At 40.2% G+C, this 21,952-nt stretch overlaps 1 protein-coding gene across 2 annotated transcripts in view; it reads right to left on the reverse strand.

Annotated features, from left to right (window-relative positions):
* Positions 1 to 3,077: 3,077 nt before the first annotated feature.
* Positions 3,078 to 21,952, reverse strand: part of UFL1 (UFM1 specific ligase 1) — a 32,719-nt gene continuing 13,844 nt past the window's right edge. Inside the window, exons 8-19 of one of the 2 annotated variants that reach the window (XM_063124866.1) lie at positions 18,772 to 18,918; positions 17,499 to 17,674; positions 16,361 to 16,540; positions 13,670 to 13,790; positions 10,907 to 11,023; positions 10,074 to 10,194; positions 8,485 to 8,651; positions 7,557 to 7,687; positions 6,808 to 6,888; positions 5,334 to 5,419; positions 4,515 to 4,695; positions 3,078 to 3,326 (exon numbers count right to left, since the gene is read on the reverse strand). In XM_063124866.1, the coding sequence (XP_062980936.1) occupies positions 3,111 to 3,326; positions 4,515 to 4,695; positions 5,334 to 5,419; positions 6,808 to 6,888; positions 7,557 to 7,687; positions 8,485 to 8,651; positions 10,074 to 10,194; positions 10,907 to 11,023; positions 13,670 to 13,790; positions 16,361 to 16,540; positions 17,499 to 17,674; positions 18,772 to 18,918 (1,724 nt within the window). In that variant the 3' untranslated portion in view covers positions 3,078 to 3,110. Of the gene's footprint in view, positions 3,327 to 4,514; positions 4,696 to 5,333; positions 5,420 to 6,807; positions 6,889 to 7,556; positions 7,688 to 8,484; positions 8,652 to 10,073; positions 10,195 to 10,893; positions 11,024 to 13,669; positions 13,791 to 16,360; positions 16,541 to 17,498; positions 17,675 to 18,771; positions 18,919 to 21,952 lie in introns of both variants that reach the window. The other variant, XM_063124865.1, reaches the window with a different exon arrangement.

Below are 21,952 nucleotides of genomic sequence, written 5' to 3' on the forward strand. Positions count from 1 at the left end.
CAGGTTGTTCACAAACCATCTTGTGATGGCAGCCCCATGTATTCATGTTGCAGTGTCACTTGGCTATGGCTCATGGCACTGAACTGGCAGCAACAATGCTCAGCACAGCTAATGAACTCCATACATTGCTGAAGTTCCCAGTTAGATACGATGGGCAAAGCAGAGACTGATAGCTGCATAACAGGCATGTAAGGTTTCAGCATGTGGTGGTTTTGAAAACTGCTTAAAAGTTTGTCTGCAGCCTCCAACTATATGTGTTCACATCCCAACCTCCAACCCTGAAACACTTTAGAATTTCATGCAAGTTTGGAATTTATGGGAGATTTCAGACAACTGCTTTTCTGCTTGTTTACAGATCCTATGTAGTTTTAAATCACTACAGTGTAGTTCTGTTTGTCTGATGCTATCCAGTCCCTAAACCAAGAAGTTAGAAAATAGATGACACTTAGTAAAAATATAAAAGGAAGCCTTGAACGTTAATGCAGTCATTTAATGAGCTCATGTAATGAGTGTTACATTTCTAAAAACACAACTGTAGAAGGGCTACAGATTCCTTTACACATTTGGACTATGTGTGGTCCCTTCTGGTTGCAGATATATAGCCCTAGATATGTTTTGGAGAGCTTTAATGGTGCTCTGATTCAAAGGTTCTTGCACTTTACTATGCAGATATTTACTTAATGAGACAAAAAACAGTGGGTTTTTTTTAAAAGAAAAATAACACCTATTTTATTGCCCCCATATTCCCATTACAAAATGTTCACAAACTTATTGGGAAATGTTACCTTTTTACAGGAACAGATGCAGAACGGAACCAACGGAGAGTAGGATAAAAGAGAGTTTTCAAGAAGTAAAGCAAAGACACTGAGGTAGGCAGAGCAGGGAGGAGCATAGACAAGTGGAAAGAAAAAGGACTTGGCATGAGATGCAAAGGAGGCCTATGTACAAAACCCAAAATGGGGCAGAAATCTGAAGTGAACAATAAAGGGAAGAGGACCAGGCTACAATGAACTGGGATCCATGTGTGGGGAGGAAGCTAATGGGAAGAAATTAGAAAGCGAAAAAGAGAAGGAAGAAAAGTTTGTCACTGTAACGACTGCCAGGATTTGAAACCCAATCAGTTTCAAAAGGATTCAGTTGGGTAGAAGACCTGTTTCCACTTCAAACCCAGCTGCCTTGACATCATTTTATTTCATTACCTGGCTCTGAGTCAATCTCCATGAGACAAATCATGAATGCAGAAGAAGCACTGAGTGGTGGTGGTGGTGAGGACTGGAACCCGGCATCAAAACGTGCATAGCATTCCAGTATCCACAAAAGTGGTTTATTACTGTTGCAAAAGGACTTAAAATTAATGGGAATCAACAATGCATTTTGTTAAGCCAAATATCCCTTATAGATTAAAGCTTGATTTAATGTACATCCCTAATTCAAATCCATATAATCACAAAACGCAGCAGGGACAGTGATAAAAATAAGGGTTACACTTGGCACGAACAGTAACAATCCACTCGCCCAAACCCTCATAAGAATGCTAAGTACAGGAACATAATTTCTCAACAAAACGAAGGCATGCATAAAATATGAGCATAGGAACTAATGATAGCCCCCTGAACAAGGTTAAAATTCTGTAACACTGATAAGAATATTACAAAGTTCCAATCACAAGATATACTGCTGAGCACCCATTGCTAAATACACCACAGGTGAATCTAGCAATGGGCAACCATAGATCTTATTTTAAAAATTACCTTTTAATGGGCCATACGTTAAGAAAAAGCATGTGTGATGTGCGCCTTGCCTTCTAAGGAACATCTAGTGATTATCTTAAAACTTTGCTCTGGTTCGCAAATAAAGGTAACCCATGGTTGATTTTATTTAACCCATATTTGTTGCCCTACCCAGTGCTTGTCTGGCAGATGATTGAACAAACCATGGTTTGTTTTCTCAATCCCTGGGTTGCTTGTTTTCCACCTCCTTCGCCAACTCCCTCTCTGTATCCCAAATGTCTTTGCAATGCTATAGTACTGGCATGTAGAACAGCTGCTTTTGTTTTTGCTTTTCCTTGCTACCTCTGCAGCTTGGTGAAACAATCCAGTTTTGTGCTCACATCTAACGATGATGATGATGATGATGATGATGATGATGATTATATTTATTTGTATCCCACCTTAAAAAACCAATTCATGGTTTAAACAGCCCAGAGTTCACAATCCAACAACTAACTATGGGTTTTCTTTTTGAGTTGTTTGTGGTTAACAAGACATGGTTCCTTGGTGTGGTTGCATTCACACAATGTGACAATCCAGAATTTAACAAACTCTGGATTAAAAAAAAAAAAAACATGGTTAAGTGCTATGTGCGAACCACATTCCGAACCATTCCTATTTTTAGTAAACTGGTTTTGCCATTATGATATCCTTTGCAACAGCACTATATATTCTTCATTTAACATATTATAAGCTGTGTTTCAAAAAGACAACCAGTGACATTTCATTTTAAAATTGTTAGTAAGTTGGGAAGAAAAATACATAATTCAGGATGCCTCCTTCTGTCAGTGGGAGGTGTCTGATCCAGTTTTTTGACTGACTAAACAGGGGAGGAAGATTTTTTTAGATTCTCCCTGCAGTCCCTTATGTCCCCCAAAAATCTGCTTCGGAGGATGGGGGACACTCCAAAGGTGTGGAAGAGGTGATGCTAGGGGCTCTACAAAGAGGAGTCAATCAATGAAAATTGCTTCACCTTCCTTTTTGCCAGAGGGAGTGTTCTGAACAGAACTTCACTTGGTGACGTAGAACTCTGGATTCTTCTGATCACAGAATTAAATAAATCATTCAATCCTCAGATCTTACAACATTTTTAATGTAAAAAAGCATTATCCTTTTGGGCTATTTTGCATTGCATTTTGTTCTACATTATTAATGCTCAAGGAGTACTTGAGTTCACACATACTCCTACCACACCACCAGCAACTGCTGTGTATTGTACTATAGTATTATTACAAGCAAAGCTTCTAAAATCCAAAGATATTGCAGGCATCATCAACAAGGTTTGCCTCGATAAAAATATTCCGACTCTTTGAAAATCCTGAAGGAGTTTTATTAAGACATTCATTCCTCTGTTACAGAAGATTTTCTGGGCCTCAGAACAACATCTTTGATGGCACCAGACAGTTCTTGGAGTTCTTTTCGGATCGCTTCTATGCTTTCTTCTGCATCTACGTTATTATCCACTGAATCGTCATCGCCTTGCCCAATTTTCTTATTTTGACTTATCAGCTGTTTCACTACTAACCCTTGGTATTTGACAAGAAGAGAATGCTGATCCTGAAAATAATAATAAAAGGGACTATTAAGAAGACAATCAAATGGTGTCATATTAGTTCAAAAATAACGGAAGAATCTGCAATGAGAAAACAATTGACTTCAGAGCATAATTATGTGTATAATTATTAAGCCTGTGTGTAGGATCAAACCAAATGAGACCATTTTAAATTATCTCTCTCAAGTGTCACATAATATTTACAGCTCTTTCAGTAAGACCATTCAACTACAGAGAAATGTTACATAGTATCCTCAGCTTTTAAATGCTGTGGACAGCATGCATTTTTCTCTCTTAAGCTTATTTTACTGTTATTTCCCTACAGAATTCACTACATGTGGTTAATTATAATCCCATTATGTGGGAACGAACTATCTAAGGTAGCTGAAAACACGCATTTAATAGCACAAACCTACTCCTACTCCTACATACCTACTCCTAATTAAATCTCATTAAATTCAAGGAAAGTGGATTATGATGGCAGGCAGGCATAGCAATCTAGAGTGGGACCAGGGAACAGCAGAGAGAGAGAGACAGGTCTACTGCCACTCCCCAAGCAGTTCTGGCTTCTGTTGGCCAGGGCAAGAAGGTGGAGCTTAGGGGTCCAAGGTTTGGGTTCATTGGTTGGATCCATAGGACTGCTGGCACCCTTCCTCCAGAGCACCCAGAAAACACCCCTTTTGGGGCTTTCCACCGGTGATCACTTTCTGCCATATAGTGGGGGCTTCCACTGCAGCAGAGTCCCTCCTGCCTGAGTGGAGCTTCTCCCCAGTCTCGACTACATCATACCATGTTCCAACCATCAACAAGGGGGGGGGGGCAGGTGTGTTAAGATTGTACTTGTATGTCATGCGCCACTCAGGGTGAATGAGAGATTGTCTTAAAGGAAAATAAAACAAATACAAGGTAAAGATATAAAACACTATCAGAAGAAAGAAAGAAAATAGAGAATAAAATACCAATTAAGGGAAAATGCTACAAGAAGCTTCTCAAACAAGATTGCCACAATGGGGGATGAAACAGAACTGAGGGTTTTGGAGGAACCCGTGAGGACATGTGCAGTAGGCGAGTATTCTTGCCGAAAATGGCTCAGTTATAGAAGTTTCCGAAAGAAGGCTCTGTGCAGGTGTAGAGCCTGTATGTGTGATGCACAGAGATCACAAAGAAGAACCTTTGCTTTTCAGTGGAAATACCTCTGGGATCTTTGTACTTAAGAAAGTAATGATCTGTGGCACACATCGTCCTGGTGCATGAAGCATACAGTGCGTTGAGAACTGGAACAGCAAGACTGATGTCAGGTGGAGAACAAGAGCTGGATCTTCTGTGACTTTCAGGTGTTCAATCAGAGCTTGTCTATGTTGGAACAGGATTTGCCTAAGGTAAGAAACAGGATATATGTTTAAGAAAGGTTTTTACCAATTTAATCACTTGCAGATTTGGGGTTGTTACAAAACCATGTGACCTTGCAAACCAGGTTTTGGACTTGGACCACAAGCCCAACCATCACTCCGTCAGTGCAACTTCAGGAGAATAAATGCTTAGGTTCTTAAAATATTCAGAGACTTCAATATCCCTTTTGTTCCAGAAAGCATTTTTCAAATAATAGAGTAGCAATTCATTTCAATCCTCCACATATCCACTCAGAAGTAAGCCCCATTGAGTTCAATTAAGACTTACTCCTAGGTAAGTAGGTACAGGATTGTGGCTCAATGAAAGTAAGAGCAAGATCCTGTTAAGTGTTTTCTTATATTTTTAAAGACACAAGACCTACCTGCATGGCTAGATGAACACTAAGAAAACTAAGGTCATAACCAAAGAACTGGAAAACAATATTCTGGGGAAACTGATTTCCATATAACAACCAGTATTATTGTATACCACACTATTGCTGCAAGCATCAGGATTAGTCCACCAACAATGAAGCAGAAAATTTTGCTCTTCCCCTTTGAAACAGTGAACAACTGTACAAATCTTAAGTAAAAATAGTATGTTGCACAAAAAATAATGGTTACCTTTCTTTCTTCTTATCTCCCTTTTTCACCATAATATCACAGGCTTCTGCAGCAGCATCAAGGCAGGAAACAAACTCTTCTAGACTCTTCAAAAATAATGGGGGGGGGGAAGGTTATTCAATTTTCAGCAATTTCCCCTACTGTCTAAAGTATTCTCATTCATACAGAAATAAAAAAGGTAGCCCAAGGAGCAAGTAAACAAATCATGTGTAATTAGAGGGTCAAGAGACAATGACCAGGTTTGGACATGCTGCAGCTCGTTTGTGGGTTATTCAACCCACAATGAACCGTGGTGCCCATGGGTACCATGCTAAATATGCAACCCCTGCTACAGCATTTATATAGTTTTAAGAGTGTTTAATCTATGGTCTGTGAATTGGTATTTTTATTACTTCTATTTTTGTTATTGAATGTATGATTTTTATATTGTATTTTGTTTTTTAATCGTTGTGAGCAGCAATGGATACTGAAAGATGGGATATGTTTAATATAAAACAAATAATTAAAAAATAAAATAATATACAAGAATTTGGATAAATGGTATTGGAGAAAATTGGACCACATCCCTAAACCTCAAAGTTGCTTTCAGTTTCTCTCTCTTTCTTCTTACCCATTCCATGTTATAGGAATGTTTATAATCTACCAAGTAGTCAACTGAAGAAAAGGGTATACAACAATAGAAAAATATAAATATATGCAATGCCATTTCTTACATTTGGAAGGAAAAAACATTGCTCAGGATAATGGTGGAAATATTCTGTTTAAACAAACGAATGAAAACTAAACTTAATTCATCTGGATCCATTCATAAGCAAAACTACATCTCCTTTAAAGTCAAAGTGAGGTTTTCCACTGAATTCTGTAAGAACTCACCTAATGAACTCTTCCTAACGTGAAATGTTATGACAATCCCTCGCCCCCCCCCCGCCATCCACACACTTGAGATATGAACACTGACCTTTTTGCTCCACTCTTGCTTCCCTACACTTCGTTGCTTATTCCCATGTATGAGTAAAGTGCTAATTGTCTGCCTATTTTGAAACTGTTTATTAAGGAAATGAGTTAAGAATACTTCTTCACACAGCACATAGTTAAATGATGGAATTCGTTACCACAAGATGTAGTCATGGCCACCAATTTGGATGGCTTTAAAAGGGGGTTAGATAAATTCCTGGAGGAGGCAGCTATCAACGGCTACAAGCCCTGATGGCTATGTGCTACCTCCAGTATCTAAGGCTGTAAGCCTGTGTGCACCAGTTGCTAGGGAACATCGGTGGGAGAGTGCTGTTGCACCATGTCCTGCTTTGTCGGTCCCCGCCCGATGGCTGCTTGGCCACTCTGTGCACAGAGTGCTGGACTAGATGGACCCTCAGTCTGATCCAGCAGGGCTCTTCTTATGTCCTTACGTTCTTAAATAAATTCAGAGCAATAAACGGAATGAAATTATGCTCATTTACTATAGAGCAGAACTTACCTTGCCATTTATAGAAACGTGGAGTTTTGTTAAAGGACCTCTTGTCTCTTCCGGTAATGTACTTAAAATCTTTTTCCTCATCTATTGGGGTTTGAAGAAAGATGAAAACCATTGAAAACAATCTTCAAACTTATTTTAGTAATTTAAAGGTCAAAGAGTTTACCAAGTCTTCTTAGAAATGCCCATTTTCATCTACAGGCTGGTGTGAGGGTAGGTGCATGTGGCAAGCCTACTCCCCTCACTCCCTCTTTCACCCCTGCCCCTCACATCTTGGAGTAACATAGGAATTGTAGTAGTGTCATAATAAACTTGTCGTGTATGCATGTACTATTCTGGGAAAGTGGCAGCAAAAATTATGCTTTATCCTGGGTGTGTGTGTGTGTTTGTGTGTGCACAAATAGCAGCAACTTAATTCCAAACAATAAAGTCAACTTAGATCTTTGTAAAAACTCAAAAAACCCACAATCCTAGTACAAAAGTGCAAAACATGTAATCATCACGGTCACAGGATTTGATTAATAGGAGGCAGCCAATGTGAATGCCTCTTGTCACACGGATGGAAAAAATGCACATATGGGTACTTGTTTATTTAGTACTTCTGGCTAATGCTGGAGGTCACGACCAAACACAGAGAAAAGTGGTGTCCTTTCAAGGTATGTAGATGATATGCAAATGAGCAAATGTCTTGGTAATCAACACCCTACAATTATTTAGGCAACTATGCGGCTAACAAAATAATATTAATGTACCTCAGTTGTAATGGCAGTGTAGTCTTCTGCTGCCATCATTAGATCAGCAGCTAAGAAGTTGAAAATAAGATTGGTGATGTCTGTACAAACTGTCTTCAGCATGTGTTTGGCAATGTTACTTTGTGTCTCATCTGCAAAACAAAATTTCTTTAATTAAAAAGCAGGTTTATATACCAGCTTATAACATTAGCAAATCTACACTGGCCTCAGTTCACAATAAAAAATTTCTGCTTTCAGGCCATAATGCACAACTTCCCCTGCTTCCAGCTGCTTTTACCGGTGTAAAAATATCCATGGCATGAAAAAGCATGAAAGGCTTATAAATGTTACTGGAAAGGTCAGACAAGAGCTTTCAAACTAGGCGATCTTGCTTCAAGTAGAGAAAGAGAAGATTAAACTAACTCTTACAGGCCACTCAATTTGGACCACAAATGGCAGAACTCAATGATCGTCGACACAAAAATAAAAATATATGTGGACATGAAGAGGTTGGATGGGAAGTGAAAAGAATGGAAAACCAAAACTGTAAAGAAAACGTTTTAAGAAAAAAAGACGGCAGTATATCAAGGAGAAGGAAACCAACCCCTCCCTCCCCCCAACTCAGCTAATTAACTAAAAAAGACCTATGCATGAAAGAGAGGGTTACACACGTTGTCACAAAAGCAGACACATTCCAAACCACTGTACCACTGTTAGCTAGGATTAACCAAATGTTTTCTTTTTATTCCTGTTTTATAGCTAGAAAAATGTGGAAAGATCACAGTGAAGCAACAGTACACACACTGTTCATATCCCGGTATTCATCGTAAATTTCTCACATGCATCCCTAGTTCAACTCTTGTTCTTCAGAGTTCTTTGTAACGAACAACATCCTAGCAGAAAAGCACTGAACTGTAAATTTGCTTTGAACAGAAATGGTTTACTGCACCTGTAAAATGCTTTGCTCCTTTTTCAAATAACCGGATATTATTATACAAGTTGGAAACCTCTTCCTGCAAGTCCTTGATGGTCCTTTTCCTACTTGCTCCCGAAGTAGTAGAAGTTGAAGACATAAATACAGAACGCAGCACTTCCTGGTACCTTTTCGTTAAGGGCCTAAAGAACAGGGGGGAAAGATGACATTTAACACAGGTCCAATCAGGGAATGCTCATGCCAGAATATGTGAGGCTACTGGCAGAGATGCTATTCCAGGGGAGCAAAGAGCTTTTAGTAAAGCAGGGTGAGACATTCAGCAAGGTACAAATCCCCAGACTTTGACACATCCAGTATTAAAGTTTGTAAAACAGTATATTTTAAGAACTTCTGTGTCAATTGCTATTATTATTATTATTTTATTATTGTTGTCTCTCGCTCATGGCAGTTTTTCTAGACAGACATGACGGGCATTGCCAAGTCATGCTTGCTTTTACAGATTCAGGAATTTCCTGGCAACTGAGCATGATTTAATTATGACTGCTTTCTGGATGGTGGTGTGGATGTATTTGGTAGGCCCAGTTTCTGAAGGTTTTCTGTATAGTTTTTTTGCTGTGATGCCAGTAACTGAGTTGACTAATGAAATAAAAGTGACCTTTTCCTGTTGCCATAGGAACAGGAAATACACCAGTGGCGTCTTCTTCTTCTTCTTCTTCTTCTTCTTCTTCTTCTTCTTCTTCTTCTTCTTCTTCTTCTTCTTCTTCTTCTTCTTCTTCTTCTATGTTCCCTAACACACAGAACCTAAGACTCCTCGAGGTGGTTCACAAAAATTAAAGCCCTTAAAATTAAAGTAATATAGAACATATACAGGTTTAAAACAGTAACTATATCATTGTGCATCACAGTAACTATATCAGTGTTCTCAACACAGAGCACTCTTTTTTGTTTCTTGTTTTTACTGTTGATGCAAAGGGCAGGGCCAGCTCCAGGACCGAATTAGTCCCAGGTAAGGTGCCTTCCACCACCATCCTGTCAGCCCACCCTATGTCAGTGGGCATTCCCCCACTGCAGCCCACCTGGAGCTGACACTGGTACGTTTGCAAAGTCTCCTCAAAGTGTGCTAGATGTTATGTGAGGAAAAAAGAAAAACAAGGACACACAGCAACCCCTGCCTGCTGAACAGATTCCAATTTACAATTTGGTTCTCCAGACAGGTTTTGAAAGCAATCCCATGTGCGTCTACAAACAGAAAACTGACAAGGTAATCTTTTGGAGGGTCTATCTATCAACAGAATCTGACAGGTGTCCAGGATAATTATGACATAACATTCTGATTCACTTAAGATATTCCATGAAAGTCTGCCTGAAAATGGCAAATGTTACAGTGGCCCACCCGAGTAATATTACAAGCTGCTATCAACCATAACTATATTTATTAAAATGCTGAAACAGGCTCCTGCCATTCCAAGTAATATGTAGCTTTCCAAGAGGACCCACAAAATGGAACACTGGGATTCTGATTCCTCCTTGGCTCTCAGTTCGGGGCACTACAAGATGAGTTAAGTACAGTTTAAGACCAACCCAAGATAAATTAATAACGTCACCTTATTAGATGATCGACGAGTTCTGTTATAAGCTCTTCAGGACAGTCCCTTACATGTTTTCTTAAAACATCCTCAATCTCTTCCAGTGACATAAAAGGGATCTCGAGGTGCTTGCTCCTACCTGTAATGATACAACAAGCCTATTTTTTAAAAAAAAATTCCTTAAACTCTCCCTTGTGGAAGAGGCTATAGGAATGTTACTGTGAAACCAGATGTGGAACATGACTGTCTTCTTTTCAGGACTCCTCTAGGTCACACAAAAACAGCAGCTACTGAACTTTTTCAAAATTACTCTTGCTTATTCATGCCTAAAACCTAGATTCTCTGTTGTGAATTCTTGCCAGAGCGCTAGATTTTCTCTCTGATTTTGTGATGGATCAATCAAAAAGAAGTTTGGAAACAGCACCAATAAAATGGATTCCCCCCGCCCCCCTGAGAAGTGGCTTATTATATCGCATGGTCATTGCCATTTGCTGTACCTAATGTGCCCAGATACTTTTGTGACATAATTCTTTGATGTAAAAAATCAATACAATTTGAAATATTCATATATATATGCTTATGTTTTTTCATATTCCTTTCTTTAATACTTGATCTGGATGACCATTAATAGACTTCCTGCAACCATTCAAATAGTTATCTTTTAAAAATCAAACAAACTGGTAATCATACTAATACATTCCATATTTTAATGGGTGATGTATGCCTGTATATACTCACATGAAATAAATGTTTATATAAAAATAATGTAAAAACACATCAATACTAGAGTTACAGAAAAGCAAGGAGAGGTTAGTTTAATAAAAAGAAATAGAACTACAAACTTGTGCCACCTGGTTGTGATTCCTCATCGCTGTCAGCATCCTTCCTTCCCTTTTTCTTGCTTTTCTTAATCTTGATTTCTCTGGCATTTCCACCACCACCGCCACCTCTCACACTTCCAGTGCCCTCTGGTGGAAAAACAATTAGATTAGCATACAAAGTATTACTGAATCAAGTGATGTTTTCACAAAGTCAGAGAAATCAAACTGAGACCCTTGTCAAAGCAAACTGGGGAAATGGTAATGCCGAACATATTATGTATGGAAACCACAAGAAATACTGTCGCTTGATGCATAATAAGGAGGGGGGGGGGAAACCACCCTTGGACCAAGAGAACAGTAATCCAATATTTATTCTAATTTCCACTTCAACACTAAAACAAATGGAACTATATGAAAATGAGACTCCGACTTAAATTAAATAGAGCTTGTGGTAAAATAAAAGACAGCAACATCCACAGCAGCCTCCATAATCATACACTGTTTTCAAGATGAAAGGAAATGCATTTAGCTCTCTAACAATGAAATTAACAAATTCCAGTGATGCTGAAAAGGGGAAAAATATCACATACATTTAACTATTACTGTATGCATTTTAAACAGAACTAACTATCCCCTGTCATCTTTATTTAAAATAACCTTCAATCATCTAATCAGAACACTTAAGCTACAATTCTAAACCCACTTCCTTGGGAATAAGCTCCACCGAATGCAACGGGTCTGACTTCCAAATAGACAGTGATAAAATTGTGCTGGGAGTGAAGGGTTTCTGAAGACACACTTCACACCGGAATAAACGTCAATGGTATAATGAATAAATGATAATGGTATAATGCAAAATTCACCTGCATTTTTCACCTTAACATAAACATTTTGTATTTATTCTTCCATGGGTACTTTTTCGTGGAGGAAAACCATTATGTCAAATCAGCTGTCTACCCTCTAGTAAATGTTGTTAAATACCGCTTAGCATAAACATCATCACACAATTCTATCTCTGGCTGATTCACATTCAGTCTAATCTAAACACTCAGTGCAAAATCCAAAGTCATGTGAGGGGCTGTGAGGAGCCCCCAACCCTCTAAAGCAGATTTTGAGGGTGCGTCGGGGACAACAGGTAGGAGGGGGGAATTACACCCCTTTCCACTGATGGTAGCTGTTCTGATGCGAGCCTGAGTATAAATTAGTTTCTACATTGCAGCGAATCCTTTTTATCCTATCACTTGTAAAACGAAATTACCCAGTTGAATGGGCCACAATCATATAGTTTCCTGGTCATGTACCCCATTAAAAACAGAGGGGCTTGATTCTGCATCTTGCTGTCAGGTAATACAACCCCCACCAACACAACCAGAGTCATGTGGTTTTATCAACTGAATAAGCAACGAGTACAATGCATGACTCTTAACTTTGCATAAATGCACATTTGAAAAGAAAAATCATAATACAGAGGATAAGAGAAACTGCTGTAAAGAATATAGAATATATTGATGTAAACATTTTATTTAATGATAGCTTTAGAAACTGTCTTGAATATTGCTATCTATAGAGTTGCTATGGCTATCATGCTCTAGAAAAATCTGGTCTCTTGGGGGGCTTTCTTCATCAATATGGTTTTCATGTCAACACAAAGCTACTTTCTCACTGTATAAGTTAATGTCCTCTCCCAGAAGAACCTCCCCTCATTGTTTCTGATTAAGTCAAGCCCTTATGATGGGCCAAGGACTATACAAATAAGTTGCTATGCTGTAAGAACAACAACACTTTCATGGAGTTTTAAGGAGCAACAAAAGACAGTTTATCACCCTGAAATGCTTACAATCTAGATTGTGGGGATGATGACAGAGGAAGAGAAAGAGAATGAGAGGAAATGGAAATGAGGTTGAGGCCAGTTTCCAGATGCATTTTTAAATCAAAGCACAGTTCCATTAAAGCTGAAGTTGTTGTAACATACAATTTATTTCTTTTATTTTTATTTAAATGCAGTGGTATCCCGTTCTTGAACTCTGAGGGGTTAAGAGTGCTTACCATCCTGTATTCCATGTTATTTTCTCAACTCACTTAATCTGTGGGAGGACCTGGGCTGTTGCTTAGGCAAGCTCATACCACAACAAACAAAGTCATCTCTAAGGTACCACAGCACTTTGTGTATCTTCTGTAATTATCCAGGAGACTTATGCAGCTAGGTACTATTTCATTATCATTTTGACCCCTTACTCCTAAACAAAGTTTGCTTCAAAGTAGCTTAAGCCTAAGCATGTCTTTGTCATGCTCTGCACCATGACGAGATTGATGGGGCTATGCAGATGGTGGTGAAAGGCTATGTGTGTGTGTGTGTGTGAGAGAGAGAGAGAGAGAGAGGGGGGGGGAGAGAGAGAGAGAGAGATGAAAACATATGCCTGTGTGGTTTCCATTGCTTTCTGGCTCTCATGGCTTCCCATAAACAGGAGTCATAAAAGGGACTAAGACTCCATGGGTGAGCTCCCATATTCTATGAAGGACGAGCTCAATTGCTCCCCATCTCCAGCATTACAGCGTTTTCACTTCCGGCCACAGTCAAAACCAACACTAGCTAGCAAGTACTGTAAGCAATACTTTCTCATGTCAATACCTTTGTCTCTATTGTCAATGCTCTGAGTAGTGGGGGGAGTAAGTCCTTGCAATGCCAACGCAACAACCTCACCTTGCTCTGCCCCATCCTACTAGCAAGTACTGAGCCAGCTTTAAAGAAACCAGAGAAACTCTAACCAAAGAGTTAGCCCCCACTTTCCCTACCTGTTGCTTTCTTCCTTCTTTCATCCTTTTTATCTTTTTTACTTGAAGATATATTTTCCGTAAGAGCAGACTGTTTCAGGTCCTCTTCTGTGATTAAGTGTACAGGGTTATTTTTCATTTCCTGAAATGAAAACCATACCGGTGTTCAGTTATATCTGCTCTATGAGGACATCCTACGATACTTGAGGTTTTTGATACTATCACGGATAATGCTTTTCATTCAGCCTCTAGTCTCCAAATTGAAGATAGCTTCAGCTGAACTACATAGATTCTAAATCCAGACAAGGATGTGCTGTAGCAATGGTTCAGCAGCTGTGTGACTAGCCAAGAGCCACAAAAAACTCACAGCCTTGGTGTGCCCTCTGTATTTCCTGAAGATATGAAGCTTCCTCACACTGAAGGTGACACCTGTCTATCTACCCAGTATTGTCTATTCTGGGGGTCAGCAGCTTTCCAAGGCACCAGACAGAGGTCCTTAGGAACCGTTACTAGAGATCCCCTTTAACTGGGATCACCCCTCCTGCATGCAAGCACGTGCTCTAACACCTAACTATGAGCCATACACACACACAAAAAAAAACACCTTTCCACTCACTCAGATCTCTCTGCTAAGAAAGACATCTGTATCTATTTCTTGGTAAATAATTAATGCTTTCATAATCTTGAAGCTTGGCTGCTATACAGTATTGTAAGTAGGTTGGTCCCTGAAGACCACTTAAACTAAATGCTCTGAATAGCTACAAGATGGTAGTGGTCTTCTCCCTTTTGGGCACACAAATCCCACTATTACAGTCTAAAGTGTTTTCCCACTCCCCACATACTGGTATGTATACTATTTTTAAATAGTATCCAATCCCTGCACCAGACTCACAGGATTTAGCAGGTATCTAACTGCTGGAGACTAGAAGGTAACATCTGGACTGCCCTACCTGGGGACTACAAAACCATTTAGGAGCATCTTTCAGGAGGTGTAACAATACATAAGCAATCATGAACCCTCACAATGACAAATTACTATATTGTTGTTGTTGTTTTCTTCTGCCTTGTGTCTTTTGGTAGTGGCAAAAAAATATTCTTCTGCCTTTTGCTAGCAGCAAAATATCATTTCAGCAATACATTTCTATGGCACTTTTAGAATATTCAAGTGCTTTACCAGTTTACCTTGTGTTAGCTGTCAGAACAAACTTGCAAAATTGATCACAATTCTTTCTGTTTTGAAAAGTGGAAAATGGAGAGAAAGAAAAGGTGTCCTCAGAGTTCACTGCTGAGTAGGGCTTTGAATCCATTACCCTGATGCGCCAAGGACGATTTGTGCATGGAAACAAGTCGGCATGTGCAGATTGCTCCCACTTCAAATGTCAGAGGCTGCGGGGTCACACAGATCTGTTTCCTATGTATTGCTGCCTCGGTTGTGTATATGTGGTTGATTCGTGGTTCAGAGATCTGCAAGGGTGCTTGCACACTTTTGCACACAAAGAACTCACCCCCCCCCCTTTCCTCCTTGTTGTGGGTGGTTCACTGCAGACATCTCCTCCTCTGGCAATGAATCATTTGTTTTGTAAGACCGAGAGGATGGTACTGGGGAAGGGGAATCTCCAAGTCTAGAAGCATTATACCTCTGTATACCAGCTGTTAAGAACAGGGAAGGGCTGAAACCTTCCTATCGGCTTAGAAGCTTCCCAAGGGAGCTAGCTGCCAACTTCTAGAAAGACAATTCTGAACTAGCTACACCTTTGCTCTAATCCAGCAAGGCTGTTGTGTCTCTATGACAGACACATACTCAGCTAATCTCTGCATGAGGAAGCTCATTTGTCAGGACCAACCACAACACTATCATCTTAGACGTTAAAGTTATCCACTGGACTATGCCAGTTTTGACAGGAAACATTTGCCAAGAAATACACATTTCATAATTCCTTTTCCTTCTCTTTTTGCAGGGCATTCTCCCCTGCAGAGAAACTTTATATAATGAAACAGACATACAAAATATAGAAAAAGTGCACAAGCTTTTCTTTGCTGTAGTCTTGCTTAAAATGTACACTTAGATATAATCAAATAGACAAAGCTACCGTTGTGTTCTTGATTAGCAGCAGGAAAGCCAAGAATCTGACTATGGCCTGGTTCAGACAACACGCTAAACCATGTTGCTTAACCACAAAATGGTTAATGGAATGCATTAAGGTCAATGCATTTCGTTAACCATTTTGTGGTTAAGCAGCATGGTTTAGTGTGTTGTCTGAACCAGGCCTATTACTGGTTTGGGATATGAAATATGGGCAGAGAAACGTAAAGAAATGAACCCATCTGATGGCACCCCAACATTCCCTCAAAATGCTTTGAACAAATCTTACAAAATAAAGCTCCCATTTAATTCCAAGTAAAATGCAATGCAAAAATGGAAAATGCAAAAATGGACTTGATGCTGGTTCCACAGACAATTCAGATTAAAATACAGGGATACCTTAAGAAGATGTATTAAACCCAGGCCTGCAGAACTTGTCAAGGTGAATACAGCTTTCTAGCCAGGTAAGTGGCCCATCAGGGGCTTAATAAATATCTTGACTTTGTTGTTTGCCTTTGACTGTCGAGCGGGACAAACACTTGGCAGGGCGAAATATTAATTGAAGTACAGAGCTTGGTGAACCGTAGCTCATGCAACCCTGTTCTAAAACAATGTACTCAGTAACAAACCTTTTCAGCTTTCTGGTGCATAAGATCAGTAAACAAATCAGCACAGCTGTTGATAAATTTTTCACTGACTACATTAGTGTCACCAAAGACCAAAGTTGAAGGTTGTTTGCTGAAGGATCTCATCACTTGCTGAAGCAACATGCTGGCGTCTTCAACAGATAATGAACTTGGAAGCAGAGGCTGGGGCCGAAAACAAAAGAAAGCAAGAGTCACGTTTAAGTTCATATTTATTGTTCAGCTAAAGTCATTTGTATATATGATACCTAGTATTCATCCTGGTACAGAATTCAGCAGTCTGAGAAGAATCTCATTTCATTTTAAACACAACATAAAATACAAACAAATTTCTAGCCCTTATTAGCTGCAAGGACAAGCTTGATATGGGTGCACAGTGCCTAGTGAAATCTCAGAAAAATATGTGGGGTAGGTGGGCTTGGGATTTAGTATCTTGCATATCTTTCTGTGGAAGGATAATAAAGTTATGCAATATATCACTGGATTAATCTGCATAGTTTATATTATCAACTGCAGAAAGCAGCATCAACTGGCACAGAATTTAGGCTACCATGATGCAAAATCCGGCCTTTCTGCTCATTTAATTCTCTCAAGTGGCATTACATTCAATCACTCAAACCTGAGAATGGGCCAGTATTGATTTGGAAGAAGTTATGCTCTGACATTAGGGCTTAATAATGAGGCCCAGTATTGGGCAGAAGGCGGGATACAAATAAATATAATAATAATAATAATAATAATAATAATAATAATAATAATAATAATTTTCAAGTTGGAACAAATGAGACTGGTGAGTGGTGATCTTTCAATGGTTTTAGCTTTTGGAAATTCCAGTCTACTTGCAGTAGCCACTGCTTTTAAGCAGTGACTATCAAGTGTTCAATGCTGCTCTAAAGAATTGTATTAAAAGTTTTCTTTGTCGCCAAACAGGAGCAGATTGAGTCAAGCCACTGGTCCATCTTGCTCAATATTGTCTATACCAGTTGGCAGTGGCTCTTCAGGATTTGGAGATGGCAGAGATTGAATCTAGGGCCTCCTGCAGGTGAAGTTACGTGCTTTATTATTGAGCTACAGACCTTCCCCTAACACAAATCCAGTGGAAACAAAAAATAAAGGAGCATACCACTATATCCACCCATGTTCCAGAGCTGATGGCTTCATCCACGGAGGCCTCCACCTGATCCACCATTTCCTGACCAACACAAGATGCTTTCAGAAACAAGAGCTGCAAGGACTTGTATCTTTTCTTTATGTAGTTCACTGGGTCTGGGATGCCAAGTCTGGACAACGCATCAAATTCTACAAAATTACAGAAAGCCCTTGACTTTGGAGAAAACCAAAACATTTGGAACAGGGGTGGGGTAGAGTGTGAAACTTGCCTCTCAAAGGATACCAGCCCCTCCCTTCATAGTTAACTAGGAAAAGACCTATCTTGTTGGGTTGGCAATAGTTGGAGATTACGATAAATCCAATCACAGGCATTCTCCCCATTAGGAGACGCTTCCCTGACCTTGGCTTCCTGCAAGGAATGGGGTAATGGGGTAACGGGGTAATGGGGATGGGGTGGAGCTAGGGAGAGGTACTTCTCCTGCTCATCCTTGCCCATAGTTGCCATGGGTGGATCAAGCAACAGACCAAAGCTTCTTTTCCAGACATGGCTTTGCTGCCTCTTACCCCAACTGACCAGTGCCTCCAGGCCCTGAGAAGGAGGGTAAGGAATGCTTCTTTCTTCCAAGCTAGAAACCATGTTTGACATTGGGTGATGGCAATGCTCTGCATTGCCTTCTCCCCAGAACCTGTGTCTAGTGCAGCTCTCCACAACTTGGTGCCCTCCACAGGTTTGGGATGTCAACTACCATCTGCCCCAGACAGCATGGCCAATGGCCAGCAAACCTAGAAACTGTAATCCAAGACATCAGGAGGGCACCAAGATGGGAAAGGCTGTTCTGGGGACTTTGGTGGTATGGAATGTTCATAAAATTATGAACATTCCTTAGAAACATCACGGGGGTGTGGGGGTTGCTTTCTTTTCTGACACTTTTGCTATTGGCGGCTGAGCCACCTAGAAACAATAGTACTGAGCATGTTCTGCCGCCCACTGTGCGTTTTCCTTTCCTCCATACAAAGGAACGGCAGCTAATCATCCCTATAGGAAAAAATAAAAGGACGTGTTCAGGAACGTCTTTCCCTTGGTGACTCCAGCCATCAAGAATCAAACCTCCTCCTACCTACATAGTCAGATCATGGGTCCTGTTTCTTGTTCATGCAACAATGGCATAGAAGGTTGAGAACTGGCATATGAAAGTGAGATCCTGGGTACAAGAAAGATCCTGGATGCAAGTTTCTCTTGAGAAGTAGCTTCCAGAAAGAAAAGTTTGTTCAAAAGAATTACTTACCTAAATAACCATTTTGCTTGAAAAACGAATCCACCCAGTTGCTCTGAGTCTTGGCATAAATGTCAGGGATAAACACAGCCTTATCTTGTCTTCCACCAACCACTGTGCCTTTCAGACGCCCAGTATTGACAAGTTCTTCCAGCACAGCTGATTAAATAAATGAAACATCCACTGCATCAGGTTTTTTTTGTTAAGCACTAACAATATAGTAGTTATCATCACAATCTGGATAGATGCACGCACACCTACATTTCATGACTGAACTTTGCTCTCACCTGCTCCTGGTAATAAAGCAGATATAGCATTGTGTTTAAACAACCTTAGATGGCTGGGAGCCTGGTTCTCCTTTCTAGATTTGTTACATTTAGTCTTAAAAGCGACTAGAGTTTGGGAGCCTAAGAATGTTTACAGATATCTGTAACTTCTGTATATAAAAGTCGTAGGTTTTTTCCCTTCACAATATTTTGTTATACCCATTATTAATTAATATGATTTTGTAAAGTGGCATGTCTGCAACCAAACATCCATGACACCTAGGAGGGGGAAGGGATGGCAAAGTTATGTGAGGTTCTTTATCAAACCCTCAAAACTAATAGGAACCAAGGGTTTAATGTGGATGTTGCCATCATTCTGGACAGTTGAAGGTAAGCAGGTGGCCCACAATAAGATGCATGACATCAAAGCACAATGGTCTCCACCCTACAAGATCCTTTCAGCATCAAGGACCAGCTCCTGATGGCAGTGGAAACGTGGCATGTGTTTTCTAAGTCAAATTCCACACCTCCGTCCTAAGAATCATTTCGGTGGTGAGGAATCACCAGTTAGTTGTCTCTTCACCAATTAAAGAATCTCAGTGGGAACAGACAAGTACACCTCTAGGGACCTGCTTCTTCTCAGGCCAATTCCCTTCTGTTTGAATGTTCACAGATTCTAATGTGTTGCTGTTTCTCCTTCTATAACAACAACAACAATAATATCTCTTTCTCGTTCGTGACTGTTTTTCTATACTGGCATGACAGGTTTTGCCAGGTCATACTGTCTTTTCTGATTCAGGAATTTCCTGACAATTGAGCATGTTTTAAGTATGACTTTAGTGTGGATGTATTTTGGTAGGCCCAGTTTCTGAAGGTTTTCTACATAGTTTTTTTGATGAGATGTCGGTGACTGATATGACTACCGGAATAATTGTGACTGACTGATGTGACTAACAGAATAATTGTGATGGAATTATTATTATTATTATTATTATTATTATTATTATTATTATTATTATTATTGCATAAATTGCACAAAGCAGCTCACAACAAAAGTACAAGAATACATATGAATGCACCATTACAATAAACAGTGTGATACCAATTCATTTCAAAACGTAATATAACAAATCAAACCAGGAGCAGGCAACCTTTTGGCAATTTGAGAAACTGTCCTGGGTACCTCCACAAAATGGCTACCATGGGAGCCATGGCTAATCACACATCTACCCAAAAGACTGAGGACAAAGCAGGAGTAGGTGCTGAACCCAAACACTCCTCTCCCTCCCCCAGCTTACCAGACAGAAGTGACAGGAGTCTCTTTTATTGCCCCTCCTCCTTTTTCAGCGGAGGAAACCTGCAGAGGAAAGCCTTCATTTCCTAAGAATGTCCCTCAGCCCCATGTGTGGCCCAGATGTATTCATAGGAAGTGGAGATGGCAGTGGCTGCAGAGCCTCACTAGGCTTTGAAGCAATTCTAGCTGTAGTTAAGAAAATTTGTTAATTGAGGAAAGTGTGACGAGTAGGCTAACTCAGTGGGCACCAAGAATGGTGCATGGGGGACACACTGGCCCTTGCCCCTGGGTTGAAGCAATGCCACTGCATTGAAGGCGGCAGCCACTGTGCTGGCACCACGGTTCCTCTGTTTCCTGTCAAGGATAGGCGACATTATCTGAGGCAAATAAAGGGCACTATTTTAGGCTTAATTTGACAAGAAAAGAATGTAGAATAAAACCCCAAGGGCTCTTTGTAAGAATATGGAAGATGATTTGGGGCGAGACAGAAGGGGACAATTACCTTCCTGGATGAAGCAGTGAACGAGAACTGAGAGAGCACCAGCCCCCCTTCACACATAAACCCAGAACCCAGAACATAGAACCCAGATAGCCAATGAAGTCAGACCACTTTATTTTTTTAAAAAAAAGGTGGGAGGGGTGGGACACCTTGGCAGGCACCAAGAAAAGTGAGAGCTGCTGGCAGTGGGTTTACACAATACTAAGTGGTCTGACTTATTTTCTTACTGGAAGCTGGGATTGCTGCAAAATAGGTTTCTGTTAGTACTGAAAACCGTGGGTTCAAAGGAGTTGTATAGTGTGTTGGGGCTCAGACCCTACCTCTCCCTCCAGTCAATCTTTGGGGCACTTTACTTGTTCTTTGCCATGCCTCCCATGGCAGCCATTTTTGTGGTGGGAAGAAGGTACAGGAAAGCCTAAACAACAACAACAACAACAACAACAACAACCACCACCACCCCTTAGTGATGGTGTGGGCAGCCAGAAAAAGCTTGGTACTAGAATATATGCAAAAATAAATGCAAAATAAACTGGGGAATAAAGTGGATAATGGGGAGAAGGACAAACAAGCTAGAATGTTCTGCAGCAAGCAAGAGCTGTAATTATTAAGGAGACACATAATAAGGGCTTCAAAAGGGTTTTGGTAACCAGGCCAGGCTGTCACTATGAGGCACTATTAAATGAAAGGTAATCAGGCAATGAATGATATAAAGAGGATGGTTTATGTTCTGACATATACAGCTGAGAGCATCACAAAGACTCTGGCTCTGTTATTACAGGGCAAAGGCTATAAATACAACCTCTGAGCCATTCATGTCTTTACGGCTTATGTGAATTCTCTACCCTTGCCTGTGCCCCATTAAACTGCTGAGGACAAAACAAACAAACAAACAAAAGATTACAAAACTAGCGCTGCACGTTTTCTTTCGTCCTGCTCCCGTGACCATTTCAATGCTAGAACTTTAACTGGCGGAGGGATAGAGGACCTCTGAAGAGAGGATGCTATCTAGAGACCTCTCAAGGTGTGAGTATGCTGTGTCAGAGCTATTTATCTGAAAACAGTATAGACAGAAGCTGCTGTGTTGGTCTTCCAAAACAGGATAAACAACGCAAGGAAGATGCCTAGCTTTCAAGA

This window comes from Elgaria multicarinata, chromosome 4, assembly GCF_023053635.1.
Source record: "Elgaria multicarinata webbii isolate HBS135686 ecotype San Diego chromosome 4, rElgMul1.1.pri, whole genome shotgun sequence".
NCBI lineage: Eukaryota > Metazoa > Chordata > Lepidosauria > Squamata > Anguidae > Elgaria > Elgaria multicarinata.